The sequence below is a fragment of the Bos indicus genome, chromosome 14 (assembly GCF_029378745.1).
Source record: "Bos indicus isolate NIAB-ARS_2022 breed Sahiwal x Tharparkar chromosome 14, NIAB-ARS_B.indTharparkar_mat_pri_1.0, whole genome shotgun sequence".
NCBI lineage: Eukaryota > Metazoa > Chordata > Mammalia > Artiodactyla > Bovidae > Bos > Bos indicus.
The window spans coordinates 2,829,811-2,844,266 of record NC_091773.1 but is presented as its reverse complement, the minus strand read 5'-3'; the positions used below and the strand labels follow the sequence as shown (position 1 = coordinate 2,844,266).

The window sequence follows — 14,456 nt, the reverse complement described above, 5'->3', positions numbered from 1 at the left end:
GCCCCTTGGTGACCACACCCCCTCCCCGACGCGCGCGAGCCGACCCCCTTCTTCCATCCCCCATCCTGGGGCTGGCTTCTGCTGGACCCCAATTAAGGGCCACCCTGCTCCCCACTGGGCTTCCCGTGTGAGGCTAGCGGTAAAGAACCCGCCTGCCAGTGCAGGAGAAATGAGAGATGAAGGTTTGATCCCTAGGGTGGGAAGATCCCCTGGAGAAGGGAATGGCAATCCACTCCAGTCTTCGTAGCCTGGAGAGGCCCATGGACAGAGGAGCCTGGTGAGTTCCATCGGTCCAGAGGGTTGCAAAGAGTCAGACACGACCTAGCACGCATGCACGCTCTCCTCCCCGTGCAGGTCAAGCAGACCCTTTTGATCAAATCAGCCCCTCGAGCATCACATCTCACCACCTGTATGACCTTGGGCAAGCCCCCTCCCGCCTCCTTCCACTGCCCTCACTGCCAAGTCAGGGTGGCGGTGACTGGCAGCTGCCTGCAGCCCCAGCCAGGCCCTGTGGCACCCATCTCATGACTGATGGCAGCCTGGCCCCTCTGGCTGGCGAGTGGTAACCAGGGTGGCTCCCGAGCTCCCCTCTTTCCTGGAAGTCAGGACCCCACCACCCACCCACCAGGACAGGCCTTGGGAAGGAAGGGCTGTCAGACATTTGCCCAGCCCGGGGTCTGGCCTGAAAGGGCTGTGCCAGGTCACCTGATGCCAGGTGGGCCTCATCCCCTGCTGGCTCAGCCGGAGCCCACACCGGAGTCAGGTGAGGCAGGGGCCCTGGGGATGCTGGGGACTCAGACACGGGCCCCAGGCTGGGAGCTGGGAAGGCCTGTGAGCACCACCCCAGGAGCCACACCCACTGGCAGGCCCTTCCTGAACTGGGCCCTCAGGGGCGAAGGGAGGGGCTCTGGGAACACGGCAGAGACACCCACACTGGCATCTGGCAGGGAAAGGTTTATTAAGCTTCAACCACAGAGTAACAGAGCGAAACAGACGCAGGGGGAGCCCGGTCTACACCGGGAGGTCAGCACGTTACAGATAGGACCTTGTGCGTGGGGGGGAGGGGGGCAGACAGTGCCATGCAGCCACAGCCCCCGGGAGCAGCCGCGAGACCGGGGGCTCGGCGCTGAGACACACAAACACCAGGCCACTTGTGCCCACCTGATATAAAATTCAGTAATGTGCGATATTACTCTTTATAATCCCTTTTCCTCATAAAACGTTATGTGTTTAACACACACTTATATCACTGCTAAAATCAGCAAGAGCTATTATAGTGCTCCAACTTAATAAGTTGATAAAAAAACGTTGTCCTGTGGCCAGTTCACAATGGAACTAAATAAGTCCTGTTCCGAGATGCCTGGGGAGTTCCTCTGGTAACAAGAGGCATTTCCAATAATCAGGTCATTCCACTACGGAGACACAGTCCTGGTCCACAGCACACGGAGCCGTGCCCCCGGACGCCCGGGGGAGGGCCCAGCAGAGGCGGCCACACCCGGGGACAGGCTGGGCGAGCGGCCAGGACGGCAGGGCCGGCTCCCCACAAGGAGGTAGTGACGAAGGCCCCGACGTGCTGCGCGCTTGAGGGCCGCGTCGGGGACACCACTCCCTGGGCAGCTGCGCTCAGGAAATGGCCCCCAGCAGCCCCGTCAGGCCGGCCTGAGCCCCCAGGCCCGGGAGCAGGCAGAAGACGGATGGGGAGTCTGAGCAGCAGCCGCTTGCAGATGGAGCATGAACAGTCGCGCGTCTGTCGCCGGTGGCAACATTCCAGGAGGGTCCTCACCTGTGCTCAGAGCGGGGGTGGCCAAGGTAGATGGAGGCTCAGGTGTGAGCCAACAGCTCGAAGGTGCTCTGTGTCCAATGAATGTGGCGTTTGACAGACTCGCTCCAAGCGGCTGCCTGTGGTGCTGGCAGCCCACACCCTTGGCCATAGGAGGGAACGGCTAGGCCCTTCTGGAGTGTTCTTCAGACACACCACACAGGCAGCCCCTTCAGAGGCTCGACTTTGGGGTTCTGGGGGGCAGAGAGCTACTTCCCCACATGCTCATGCCTTTAAGAAGCACACCTGAGGACTACTTGGAGCCAATGACCTTCTTAGGGCCCAGCCATTGCCTGCCCCCCACAAGAGACAGTGGGGAGTGGCAAGGGCACCCCACTGCCAGCCCTCCCACCGACCCAGAAACATCGCCAACACTGACTGCCGGCAAAATGGGGACAGGGTGCTGCCTGTCTTCACTGAGCTGACTTTTTAGGGAACCAAAGACGCGGATCAGATCCACGCCACCCTATCTGGGGAGTCCATCGATATGACCCAGCAACCAGCCAAATCCCTACCAAGCTCTCTGCTCACAGCACCCAGTCCTGACCGGTGCCCATGACCCCCAGGGCCCACGAGGCCAACTCCAGGCTCGACTCCAGCATCGGCTACCCGGCCAGCCCACCCCGTGGGTGGCACCACCCACTGGTCACCTGGGCTGGAGACCAGACAGAGAACCTTTCAATGAGGGGCCACAGCCGCGCTCCTTGGAGTGGCCCGCCAGCGGCCCCCACGGCTACCTGAGGTACAGTGTTAGGAACCAACCATGGCCCCCAGCCACGGCCGGCCACCACCACGTGGACAGCCCGCTCCGCTTAAGACACAAGGTGACGCTAGAGCCTCGAGTCAGTGCAACCTGGGAATAGCCTCGCTGCGGGGATGGGGCTGAGGCAAACTCACTCACTCCACAACCCCCCCACAAAGCTCACCACCTCGAGGGCTGGAGGCCGGCTCCATGACTGCTCACTCCTGACCCGGGCCGCGAGGTACCCGCCCTCCCAGATCCACTCCGGTCACAGCAGGCATAAGGCCTGGCGGCCTGCAGGACTCGAGACGGCCGCGCACACACTCGCTCCTGCATCAGCTGTCGACAGACGCCTCTCCCCAGCGGGCCTCCGCCCCGAGCACGTTCCAGGGCTGTTCTTGTCCTTCCGTGTCTTCGCTGTTCCAGACCAGGTTTAAGGCTGGCATCCCTGGGGCCCCGCTTGCTCCTACACAGCAAGCCCCGGCCGGGCTGTGGACAGGGTGGGCCCGGGGGGTGCGGCCCTTCCGGCCGGTTCATCGCAGAGCTTGACTCGGGCTCTCCCTGACACCCCTACATTCTCAGCTCACTGCCCTCCCCCGTTTTCTAGCTGTCAGGAGACCCCCTTGAGGAGCAGAGCAGCTAAACAGAGGCTGCGATCTAGAGAGTCACAGGAGGAGGACTTTCCATCCTAAAGCCACGAAGGCCATCGAACGGCATCAAAGTGCTCTGCCGGGTACCTGCCAGGGGGGCGAGGGGAGAAGCACAGACCGGATGGCGGGCTCAGGAGTGGGAAGGACTTGCCCGTCTGGGCACAGGATCCCCAAGGCCCTTCTCCAGCCGTGATGCACGTTGAAAACGCTCCCAGTTCCCAGTCGGTTCTCCGTGACCCTGGGCTTCCAGGGGAGGACACGTGGCTTGCGGCTGCATCCAGAACGCACAGGCACCGCTGCTCCTCAGGAACAAACTGCAACCTGCACAGTGCCGCCAGCGACGGAGGCGGGACGGGCCAGAGGCCGGGCAAGGACGCGGAGCACGGCTGTTCCTCTCAACACAAGGAAATTCAAGTAGTTTATTTAAAAACTGCGTAGTTTCATCTTGAAATATATATCTATATATATATATATTTGCTTTAGAATGATCATATTGCAGCATGACTCTCATGCGTTTTAAAGTACTTTATTTAAAAACATAGCGACTTGAGGCAGCGAAGAGTTACAGTCCTCTCACTTTATCTGGGCGATGTGTGGGAGGCCTCCCTCTTTCTCCTGAGATCAGCGGACTTAAGACTGACCGTCCCAAAGAAGAAAAGCAGAAACTGCTTACTTAGAAAGAGATTGTGGTTTGAAAAGCATTTCCAAACAGCTGCAGCATGTGACAACCGTGCTTCCCCGGGGTGCAAGTTTGGTTCTGCGCTGAAACCGGAAACGCCGCGCTGAGCCAACCTGTGGGGCGGACCGTCCCTGGCCGAGACCCGCTTTCTTCACGGTGGGGTGGTCCTGACTCTGGCGGCCGGCAGCAGTGAGCAGACGCAGAGGTCAGATGGGCGCGGAGTGTCTGGCGTGTGGGCCTGGCGGCGGGCGCGGGTGGCAGTGCCACGCCGGGAGTCCTGCCCCCATGGTCCACAGATGGTTCAAAGACAAAGTGCAGTGAGAGAGTCACAGCGGCTCCCGGAGCTTCGGACAAGACGATGGGCAGGGGGCGGGCACAGATGCGGGCGGGTGCGGGGACAGCTCTGCCAGCTCCAGGGCTGCCCCGGCGGGCGGCCCGGCCCGGCCCGGCCCGGCGGGCCTCCCTACCAGTGTCCCGGGGGCCCAGCCTCCTCCCAGCTTTGGTGTCGCAGCTACTGAGGCCCGCCGCCCAGGTACAATGTGTCAAACAGGAAAGCAGGAGATGTGTTCTTCAAGAAAACCACAGTTTTGGAAAATAAAGACAAAAATTTTTTTTTCTAAAATAATCATAGAGAAAAATACTCTCCAATAGCTGCAGCACCAACAAAATGTGACGAGATCTGACAGAACGTCCAAATACCTGTAGGCATCCACAGGGAAAAAATGTGATAAAAAGTGTTTTAGTCACTGACTACACGACCGTTATCTGAAGAATTCAGATAAGATATAGCAAAATACATCAGATACTTTTTTGCTTTCAATTGTAACTTTAGAAATGCAAAAATCTTGTTTTTTCTAAATCACTTCTCTATATGGTAAATTTGGTTTATAATTTTAAAACGTGCAGAATAATATACCTGCAGAACAAAAGAGACAGTTGAAATTAAAAGATCTTTTTTCGATTAAAAAAAAATGATTCTTTTTAATTGTGGAAAAAGTAATTAATGAGGTGTTTTCACCTACTGGCGCAAACCTACCCTACAGCTACTGAGCCTCCACCAGGGTCGGTGAAGGGCTCTGGTGCGCGCGGCCACCAAGGCCACGGCAGCCGGCCTGCCGGGCGCCACCCCCGCCTCCCCGCCGCCCTGGAATGTGTGTGCGGCGCGGCTCAGACCATCGACTCGGTCTCGACGAGCCCCTGCGGGGCCTCCTTCCGGGACAGCTTCAGCATTGTGGGCTTCTCAGCGCTGCTGCTCGCGCCTTCGCCCAGCGGCTGGGAAGACAGGCCCTTCTGCTCTTCCTTGGCCTCTTCGGACACCTCTGGGTAGATGACCAGGAAGGCGGCTGTCAGGAAGCCCAGGAAAGAGCCCACGGAGGCCACCATGGGGATGACACGCACGGTCCCCACCGCGTCGACCACGCTGCCCAGGGCGGAGGCCACCAGGATCTGGGAGATGTAGACCTGGCAGGACAGGATGGCACAGTCGATGCCGAAGCCACGCTTGGAGGTCCCGGGGCTGTGATGCACGTACTGCAAGAGAGGCAGGCACGGCGTGAGGGCAGGGGCCAGACAGGAAAGCCACGCACCGGCATGCCCCGGGTCTGAGGCAGAACTGCCTCCCTCAGCAGGGGCACACCCGCTCGCCTGGCTCTGTGTACCCCCCACCCTTATACTGAACACGGTACTGGGGTTTCCAGCCACTGCAGGAAGGCAAGGAAAATAAATAAAACCCTTAAGAATTAGAAAGGAAGAAATGAAACTCATTACCCATGGAGGATGTGACTGTGTGTGCAGAAAGCCCGGAAGAATCTATAAATATGCTATGACAATTAATACAATATACCATATTTAGAGAATATTATAAAGGCTCAATACTACAAAGTTTTAACTCTCTCCAAATTGATCCATATAATCAATGTGTTTCCAATTAAAAAAAAAAAAAAAGTCCAGAAGCTGATTCTAATGTTTAAATAAAAAGGAAATGGTCAAGGTAACTAATTAACAATGTTGAAAAACCAAGCTGGAGAACTTAACACTACCAGGTTTCATTCAGGGCTTCTTGTAAAACTACTTAAGACAGTGTAGCCACTGTGAGCGGACAGACAGAGCCATGGAAGAGAAAACAGACATCCCCCAGCCAGACCCCCACCCATGTCTGTGGCTTGGCAGTGTCGGGGGAGGGGAACAGGACACCAGTCACGTGACCATCCTTACTTGGGGGCACCATAAAGTTCTGATCGACCTTAGACCACACACACACCCTCTGTCCCAGGCAGACCACAGGCGAGGGCATGAGTGCAAGGGAAGACGTGGGCAAGAATGCTCCACGCAGAAGGCGCCAGTGAGAGCTACAGAGCCGCCCACAGCTGGCGAGCTCGTGCTGGGGCCTCCCCTCCAGCGCCCGCCCACCCACCTCTCTGATGTCGTGGTACTGCCCGAGCAGGGCATAGGGGCAGTAGGAGATGCTCATGGAGACGACGCCCATGGTGCTGATCATGATCATGGCCACGTAGACGTTGGCGAACATGGCCATCACAGCCGTGCCCAGGGAGAAGCCCAGCGTGCCCAGCACGTAGACGACCCTGATGCTCAGGTCGTAGCTGTCCAGGTACTTCTGTAGCAGGGCTGCAGAGAGAGGCCGCGTGGTGACCGGAAGGCACACGGCCTGCTTGCTCCCCGGCCTCCACTGCACTCAGCCTGGCTCAGGAACAGGGACGGGACGCCCCTCGCCTTTCACTCCCTGGCCACCACGCACAGCCCCTGGATGGACCCCCAGCTCACCATGCCCCAATCCACCACCAGGGGCTCCACACTTCAAAAGGAGGTCGACCCTAGTGGTTCCAGACCTGTAACCTGGTTCTATCCCGCAGCCCCGTGGGACTCCCTACCTTGCAGAGCCAGGCCTTCCGACCCTTCCGCCAGTCTAGGCCCACTCGGGGTCCTCTCTGGCCTTGGGACCTGCCCTGCCTCAGGGACTGAGTTGTGGCTGGTTTTCCTCGCAAGTCCCCACTCCTCTGGGTCAGGCTTTCTGACCCAGCTCTCCTGAGAAGTCCTGTAGTAAAGCAGGCAGCACTGTGACCGTCAGGCTGGCTGTCCGTGGTCACCGGCTGTTATCCCATCATCCTCAGGTAGAGACTGAGCAGGGTCCAGGCCAGGATCAGCCAGAGGCCTGTAACCGCGGCTCTGCCCCATTCCCGGGAGGCACACGTGCGCACCACTCCTGAGCCTGAAGCCTGTCACTCCCACTCTCTGTTCTCCAGGGCACAGTGGACCCCAAGGAAGGCCGCTTGTCTCCTCAGCCACCCCGACCTCCAGCAGGCCCCAGACACACTGCGTGCGCTCAGGCAGAGCCCGGACGCCTGCCCTTCCGGCTCAGAGCACAGCTGCTGCAGCGCTGCCATCGCCCTGAGCCCGCAGGCCCTCCCTGGGAGCCAGCAGGCGTCTGCGTAGAGGACAGCTGAGGGCTTACAGCGCTGCCTTCTCAGCCACGGTGCGAGCAGCTCCGCCTCCCGGCGGCGATGAACAGTGACACTGCTGCTGCCCCTGAGGCCGGCCCCGGCGGGGCAGGGCCTGCGGCCCATGGAGCAGGACGCCTATCGGTCTTCGGGGCCGGCCCCGGCGGGGCAGGGCCTGCGGCCCACGGAGCAGGACGCCTATCGGTCTTCGGGGCCGGCCCCGGCGGGGCAGGGCCTGCGGCCCACGGAGCAGGACGCCTGTCGGTCTTCGGGGCCGGCCCCGGCGGGGCAGGGCCTGCGGCCCACGGAGCAGGACGCCTGTCGGTCTTCGGGGCCGGCCCCGGCGGGGCAGGGCCTGCGGCCCACGGAGCAGGACGCCTGTCGGTCTTCAGGGCCGGCCCCGGCGGGGCAGGGCCTGCGGCCCACGGAGCAGGATGCCTGTCGGTCTTTCGGGTCACGGAGCGAGTCCAGGTGCTCGGCTCACCTGGCTGGGGGCCACTTACCTGAACAGGTGGCACCGGTGGCTGCGTAGATGACCAGGCCCCAGCAGCCCATCTTCACGCCCGCGCTGTAGGCCTGCCACGCCGTCGAGTTGGATGGAGCCTGTTCAGACCAAGACGAGGGTTCAGGGGTTGGGGCCGGCGTGCTGCGCCTCCAGGTAGAGGGGTCATTTACACCGAAATCACTGATGCATCTCAACTGCGGCAGCGTGGGGAGCAGCAGCCACGGCCCAGGCCGCTGCTTGTGGCGGACCCTCTGTACTCTCTCCCAGCCCTGCTCCGCTATCTGGGCCTAGGACGCCTGCCGCTCCCGCCTCTGGCCTCCGGGAGCCCAGTGGCTACACGGAGCGGCCTGGTGGGCCATGTGGGGCAGGGAGGCCTCGGCCTGGGGGCCTGCATGGGGAAGGGAGGCCTCGGCCTGGCGGCCTGTGTGGGGTGGGGAGGCCTCAGCCCGGCAGTCCGCGTGGGGCAGGGAGGCTTGAACCGTGACCACCTTGGACCTCCTGGTGCCACTCTGGGCCACGAGCACAGGTGTGAACCCGCGGACGCCCTGAGGCCTAGAAGCCACACCCACGTGGCCCGGGCACCAGCAACAACAGAAAGCTGCTTCAACCTGCAGGTTCTGGGGCCACCTGTGCATGGAGAGAGCTGGCCCGCATGCCTCCAGCTCCCTGGTGTTCCTGCACTTCCAAAGCCTGGGGTGGGGCATAGTTTGCTCACCACGGACCCAGGCCCGGGTGCCCTCTCGCACTCATACACGAGGACCCCGACCACGTTCTCAACAGGGGCGCATCTGGGCTGGCTGTCACCCACGCTCCCAGGCACTCACCTTGGGGTCCCCCTCGAAGATGACCTGGCCCATGAAGTCGGTGTAGAACACGGCCTCGGCGATGACGGAGAACCAGGTGAGCAGGTGGCAGAGGCAGAGACGCACCAGCTCGGGGGGCATCTTCAGCATGGACAGCCAGAGCAGCCGCACGGTGGTCTCGCCCTCGCCCTCCTCGCTCTCTGAGTCCCCGCTGGACGTGGTGGCCCCGCTCTGGTGGCGGCGGCGGTGCTGCCGGGGCCGCGCCTGCAGGTCGTAGAGGTCACTCATGCTGCGTGAGGGCTTGATGAGCACCACGGCGTTGGCGCGCCGGTGGCGGTAGCGGTGGGAGCCGATCTTGCCGTAGTAGGAGAAGGTGCTGGAGGCCTGCCGGCGGAACACGTGCCGGCGCCGGCGGGCGGGGCCTGCCGTGGCGGGGGCCTTCAGGGCGGCCCGGCTGTAGGCGCAGGTGCCCGGGCCGTCCCGCAGCCCCGCGCTACCCCCGTTCGGGAGCCTGGCGGCGCTCAGGGGCTCCTCCAGCAGGGTCTCATCCTCGCCGGCGGGTGCACGGAGTGGCAGGGGCCGGCGGGGTGGCCGGGCAGGGGCGTGCTCCTGGCTGGTGCTGCGGGGGGTGCTGGGGCAGGAGGCATCGTGGAAGATGGAGGGCTCGATGTCCTGCAGGAAGAGCTCGGGCTCCAGGCCCAGTGCAGCCTCCGGCACGTGCAGCACCGAATCGCTCTTGCTGCGCACCAGGCCCTCGTCCAGGAAGTCCAGGGCCAGCTCATGCTCCGACTGCACCTCGTCTGGGAACAGAACGCTGCCGTCCAGCACGCAGGCGCGGGGGCCGGAGGCTGGCGCACTGGCTGGGTCCCCGCCACGCTCCTGCTGGGGGCTGTACTGCTCCTCCTCGATGCTGGACAGGTGCAGGGCCACGGACACCGTGAAGATGATGGCCGCGAAGAAGAACAGCACCTGGTTCTGCGTCCGGAACCAGGAGCCCAGGAAGGTCTGGGTCCAGTCCAGCCCGCCCAGCACGTAGCCGATGGCCCCGCCGAGGCCTGGGGATGGGAGGGGACGGCGCAGACATGAGCAGAGGAAGGGCACGGGCCACAGGGCGGGGAGCCCAGACAGGTGTTCCCAACTGCCCCCACCAAGGGCGCTTCCAGGGTCACTCAGAGAACGGGAGGAGCAGGGACAAGGCACAACAGCTGAGCCCAGGCTTGGAATCCCGACCTGACAGCTTCCTGCTTCCTGAATTAGGAGGGAAACTGGCGGCCACCCGGGACTCTCTCCCCACTGCCCACCGTCCCCGGAGCCCACATTCCCATCGGATGGGAAAGCTGCCCGAATGGAGGGGGCGGCAGCACAGGGCCCTGGCCTCGGGCCAGCAACCTCGCGCGCCCCCCCACCTCAGACCGGTCACTCGGCCCTGCTGCGTCCCTGCCTGCTGCCTCAGCCACCAGGGTTGACACGAAGCTGCTCGGAGGCCACGAAGCAGCCTCCCCAGGCTCGACGACCCAGGGTAGGGGCTCAGAGCCGGGGCAGGGCCGCTCACCAGCAGAGAAGGCGTGGATGTTGAGGGCCATGTCCTGCTCCTCGCTGTCCACCACGTCCAGCAGGTACGCACGGATGGGCCCCTCCGTGGCGTCAGCGCTGAAATCCAGGACCACCACCCCCAGCACAGTGAGGACGATGCCGATGGGCTGCCGGGTGGGGACATCGCCGAGGGCCAGGCCTGCAGGGGCACAGAGGAGCAGCAGCTCAGCGCCCCCCACGGCTGCCTCGGGGGACTCTGCTCCTGGGCACAGCCTCTCCACACGGGAGGTGGGCTTCGTCTCTCCCGCTGCTCTGAAGCGGGTTATGAGCCGTAGTCACACACCTGCCTCAGGTGAGTCTGCCCCCGAACCCGGAGACCAGCCTGCTGCCTGAAGGCTGAGCTGCTGCCAGTTGTACTGGATGAGGAGCACTCCGGGCACAGAGGTGCTGCGGGGCCTGGGACCCCCCCGCAACTCTGCAAATGGGGGTTCCCAGACAGCTGTGCTCCACACAAGGGCCAGGAAAGGGGCTTCTGACCAGGAGAGACACAGGTACAGGGAGAGACATGGCACCAGGGTGAGGGGCAGGAGCTCCAAATTCTGTGTGTGGGCCACAGTGGGCTGGGGCCACCCCCAAAGACAGGTCCCCGCAAAGACCAGTGTTCCCTCTGAACCGAGCCTGCGGGTGCCTGGAGGGTAGCAGCCTGTGGACTCCTGACCCAGGGACAGCCAGCTTTGGTCGGGGGGCATGGTGCACAGCTCAGGCAGGCCCCTCTTGCACCCCCTACAAGCCTAGGACTGCGCCCACCCTGCCAGCACGCGCGGGCCCTGGAGGAGCTGAGCGAGGCTCTGCTGCACAAGGACCTCTTTGGCCACCTCCCTTCCTGAGCCTCCCAGCGTCTGTGACTGCCCGAGGACTGACGTGGACGCGGGCAAGTTCACCTGCATCAGGACACAGGTTAAGCTTCTGTTTAGCTGTCGCCAGAAAATAAGACTTTTGCTTTTTCACATTTCTGATGGGTTCTCTCAAGACAAAAGGTATTTTCCCACAAATAGCTGCTTTAACTGAAAACAAAACAACAGAAAGAAGCAAAACAAACCCCGAATATGTGAACCAAAAAAACAAGTAGCAAACTAGGTCTGGACATTTTCAATACCAAGTCTGAGAAAAGGAGAAAAAAAAAAAAAAGAAAAGATAATTTCTGAAATAATGCTGGAAACAGGACGTGGTGTCAGATATGCATTAAAAACAAACGGGTCACAACAGGAAGCGCTCCCTGAGAACAGGTTCCCACGGCATTCCCACGTGGGGCCCGCAGCCTGGCCACCGCCCGGGGGCCAAGGACGCCCGCCAGCGGCCCCAGCCAGGATTGGTGGTCTGGGCTCCTCATACCTGCATGCCCAGTGGAGCCCGGCTCCATGCCCCCCCGACCCCGGGGCAGGACACTCACCGATGGCAGAGCCGTTGAGGAACAGCGCCACTCCGAAGAGCACACCCACGCAGAGCGCCAGGATGAAAGGCCGCCGGCGGCCCCAGCTCAGGGTGCAGCGGTCGCTCGCGGAACCGATGAGGGGCGTGAAGATGAGGCCGAGAATGGGGCTTAGGAACCAGGTGAGGCTGTAGTACTGCTCCGGGAGGCCTGCAACGCACACAGCCGTCACCCTCAGGCAGGCAGGTGGCTGGCAGCACGTGCTGGCTGGAGACCCCTCGGGCAGGCATCCCACCACATGGCCAAGAGTCTGAAACCAACCAAAGCCCACCTGGGAAGCATCAACTGGCCCAAGGCCAGACCTGGGCTGTGGAGCCGGCCCCGGGGGCGCACAGAGCCTTTGGAGCAGCACCCAGACCCAGCGGGCCCAGGCTGCCGTGCACGTGTAGAGAATGTGGTGTCAGGCCCACGCAGCTGGCACCCGTGGGGGTGATGGCATGAGGGTGAGGCCCTCTCACTCCACTGGCGCTGATTGGGGCCTGGGGTTTCGGGGTTGCTGCTCAATGCCACCCTCAGGGACCGGGCCCACATCAGTCCAGAACATGGCGTACGGCAGGGAGCTGTAGCTTCAGAGAGTAGAGGACCCATAATCTTGGGACCCTGGGCCTCACTGGCCAAAATCTATCACCAGGGCCCTACAGAGGGACCTTGCACCACTGGTGAGCTAAATGGCCCCAGCAGTGGGCTTCCAAGTGGCTACTGAGGGCGATGAGAGGGGACACCTCCATGTGTGTCCAGCTGGAGCCAGGGGGTCTGGTACCTAACCTTCCCACCCGCCCAGAGGCAGGGATGACCATGCCCGTTTCACAGACGGGCAATCTGAAGCTCAGAGAGGTCAGGTGATCTACCCTGCGTTTACAGAGCACAAAAGCAGAAGCCCCAGCATTTAAACCCAGGGCTGCCTGGTTTCCACGTGTAAGCACGGACCCTGCCCAGCCCCACCCTCCATGCCCGGTTGTGCCCGGTGACACAACCCCGAGGCCTGCCATCCCTGGGACAGAGACGGGTCCGGCCCGCTTATGCCCAGGATGCACCTCGGCCACATCCCGCACACCCCGTGGGTTCCATTCATGCCAGAGACACAGGGCGGAAGCAGCCTCCACTGGCGGGCCCAGGTGTGTGGTCGCCCTTTGTGGGTGGGGACAGACGGTGGCTTCAGGCTGGTGTGTTCTGACCTTGACCTGGACGGGGGTCCCTGGGGACAGCTCACCAGCTGGGGGACGCGGGTCACGCACCTGTGTGTGTCAGCTTCAGTAAAGAGCCGACTTAAAAAAACACAAAGTGCTCTGGCAGGCCAGCGCCTCGGTCAGCGAATGTTTTACACCGCTAAGGGCACTGAGGCACGGAATACTGTGCTGAACTACCAGGAAAAATAAACTGTGTAGGAGGAGGAAGTCATTTTCAAAGGAGGAGGGAAGCACCTTTCAAACTGTTGCTAGCGTGCCCATTAAAATATTGACGCGTTCAGCCTAGAATTCGAGGTGTCGGCCTCGACCTTTCCAGAACCTTAGGAAGGGTGAACTGCACTCCTATTTCTAAGTCAGCAGGATAAGCTGCTGGTTCAGGAAATGGGGAGCTTGTTGAGCGTGCTCCACTGACGCACTGGGGTCTATGCGGCGGGCCTGGGTCCTTGATGCTCACTATCAGGGTCCGGCACAGGGGAGGGCAGGGCTGGGCCGACATTGCCCACCCTCAAGAGGGTGGCTTGGAGAGCAGGCTTCTCAGGAACGACTCCCTCCCCGCACCACTCCTGGGAGCCCATGGTCAGCTTCAGAGACAAAGGAGAGCATCCTTTCCCCGGGAGACACAGTCTCTCTCGCTGGGCTTTTTCAAATGTCACAACTTTACTACTGAACACTGACTAGCCTAGCGACGGGCTGCGTGCAGAGCTGCAGCACGCATGCACACTCACACAGGCACATATGCACGTGCCTGCCGTCTCCCCTGGGCGCCTGACCTTCCCGCTTCAGGCACCAGGAGACATTCCAGACTCCACACCTGGCGACTATCACCTCCCAGCCTGGCTCCCGGCAGAACCCTGAGGGGAACACGCCCTGCGGCCGCGACAACGACCGCCTGCCCACCCCTGCCCTGGACGCAGTGCGGCTGTGGTGTCTGGAGTCTGCCTTCCGGGTCTGTGTCAGTGCAGGAAGAGGGTGTCTCACGGCTCTGACCCCAGGACACAGGCGCCTCACTCTGGAGCCGCCCCTCCCAGCCAGAGCGGTCCTCTGCCCCTCGGGCGAAGCTCCGTCCACCTGAAGTCCCCTATATCTGGGTTGGCACCGCCCCAGCCGACTCAGGCTTCCTGTCCCCACCTTTTCACCCTCAATCCCTCTGGATCACAGTATTTCTGGAGCCAGTGGGTGGGTCCTGCTGTTCGGTCCAGTCTCCCGAGTCTCCTCCTGTGGTGTGCGCAGCCCCTCCTGCTGACGGCGGCTGTCGTGGGGCAATGCTGGGCCCGCCTGCTGTTGGCTGCCTCTCCAGGCGGCTCTGTCCATCCTGCTCCTGCCTTCTCTTGGTGACTCAAGTCCTCCTTCACGTTCCGTGGTGACCCGCACACTAGCGTTTCAGCATTATTTGGCAGTGGCTGCTCTAGAGACTCGGAGAAGGCAATGGCACCCCACTCCAGTACTCTTGCCTGGAAAATCTCATGGATGGAGGAGCCTGGAAGGCTACAGTCCATAGGGTCGCTGAGGGTCTGAGCGACTTCACTTTCACTTTTCACTTTCGTGCACTGGAGAAGGAAATGGCAACCCACTGCAGTGTTCTTGCCTGGAGAAT

The 14,456-nt window shown here is 61.7% G+C and overlaps 1 protein-coding gene across 6 annotated transcripts in view; it reads right to left on the bottom strand.

Annotated features, from left to right (window-relative positions):
* Positions 1-939: 939 nt before the first annotated feature.
* The window catches only part of SLC45A4 (solute carrier family 45 member 4), a 67,319-nt gene continuing 53,802 nt past the window's right edge, over positions 940-14,456 (bottom strand). For 3 of the 6 annotated variants that reach the window (XM_070802365.1, XM_070802367.1, XM_070802368.1), the window contains 7 exons: positions 11,637-11,825; positions 10,206-10,385; positions 8,675-9,708; positions 7,849-7,948; positions 6,304-6,515; positions 5,064-5,420; positions 940-4,589 (listed from right to left, as the gene is read on the bottom strand). In XM_070802365.1, coding sequence (XP_070658466.1) covers positions 4,461-4,589; positions 5,064-5,420; positions 6,304-6,515; positions 7,849-7,948; positions 8,675-9,708; positions 10,206-10,385; positions 11,637-11,825 — 2,201 coding nt within the window. In that variant the 3' untranslated portion in view covers positions 940-4,460. Of the gene's footprint in view, positions 5,421-6,303; positions 6,516-7,848; positions 7,949-8,674; positions 9,709-10,205; positions 10,386-11,636; positions 11,826-14,456 lie in introns of all 6 variants that reach the window. The other 3 variants (XR_011570462.1, XM_070802369.1, XM_070802370.1) reach the window with 3 other exon arrangements.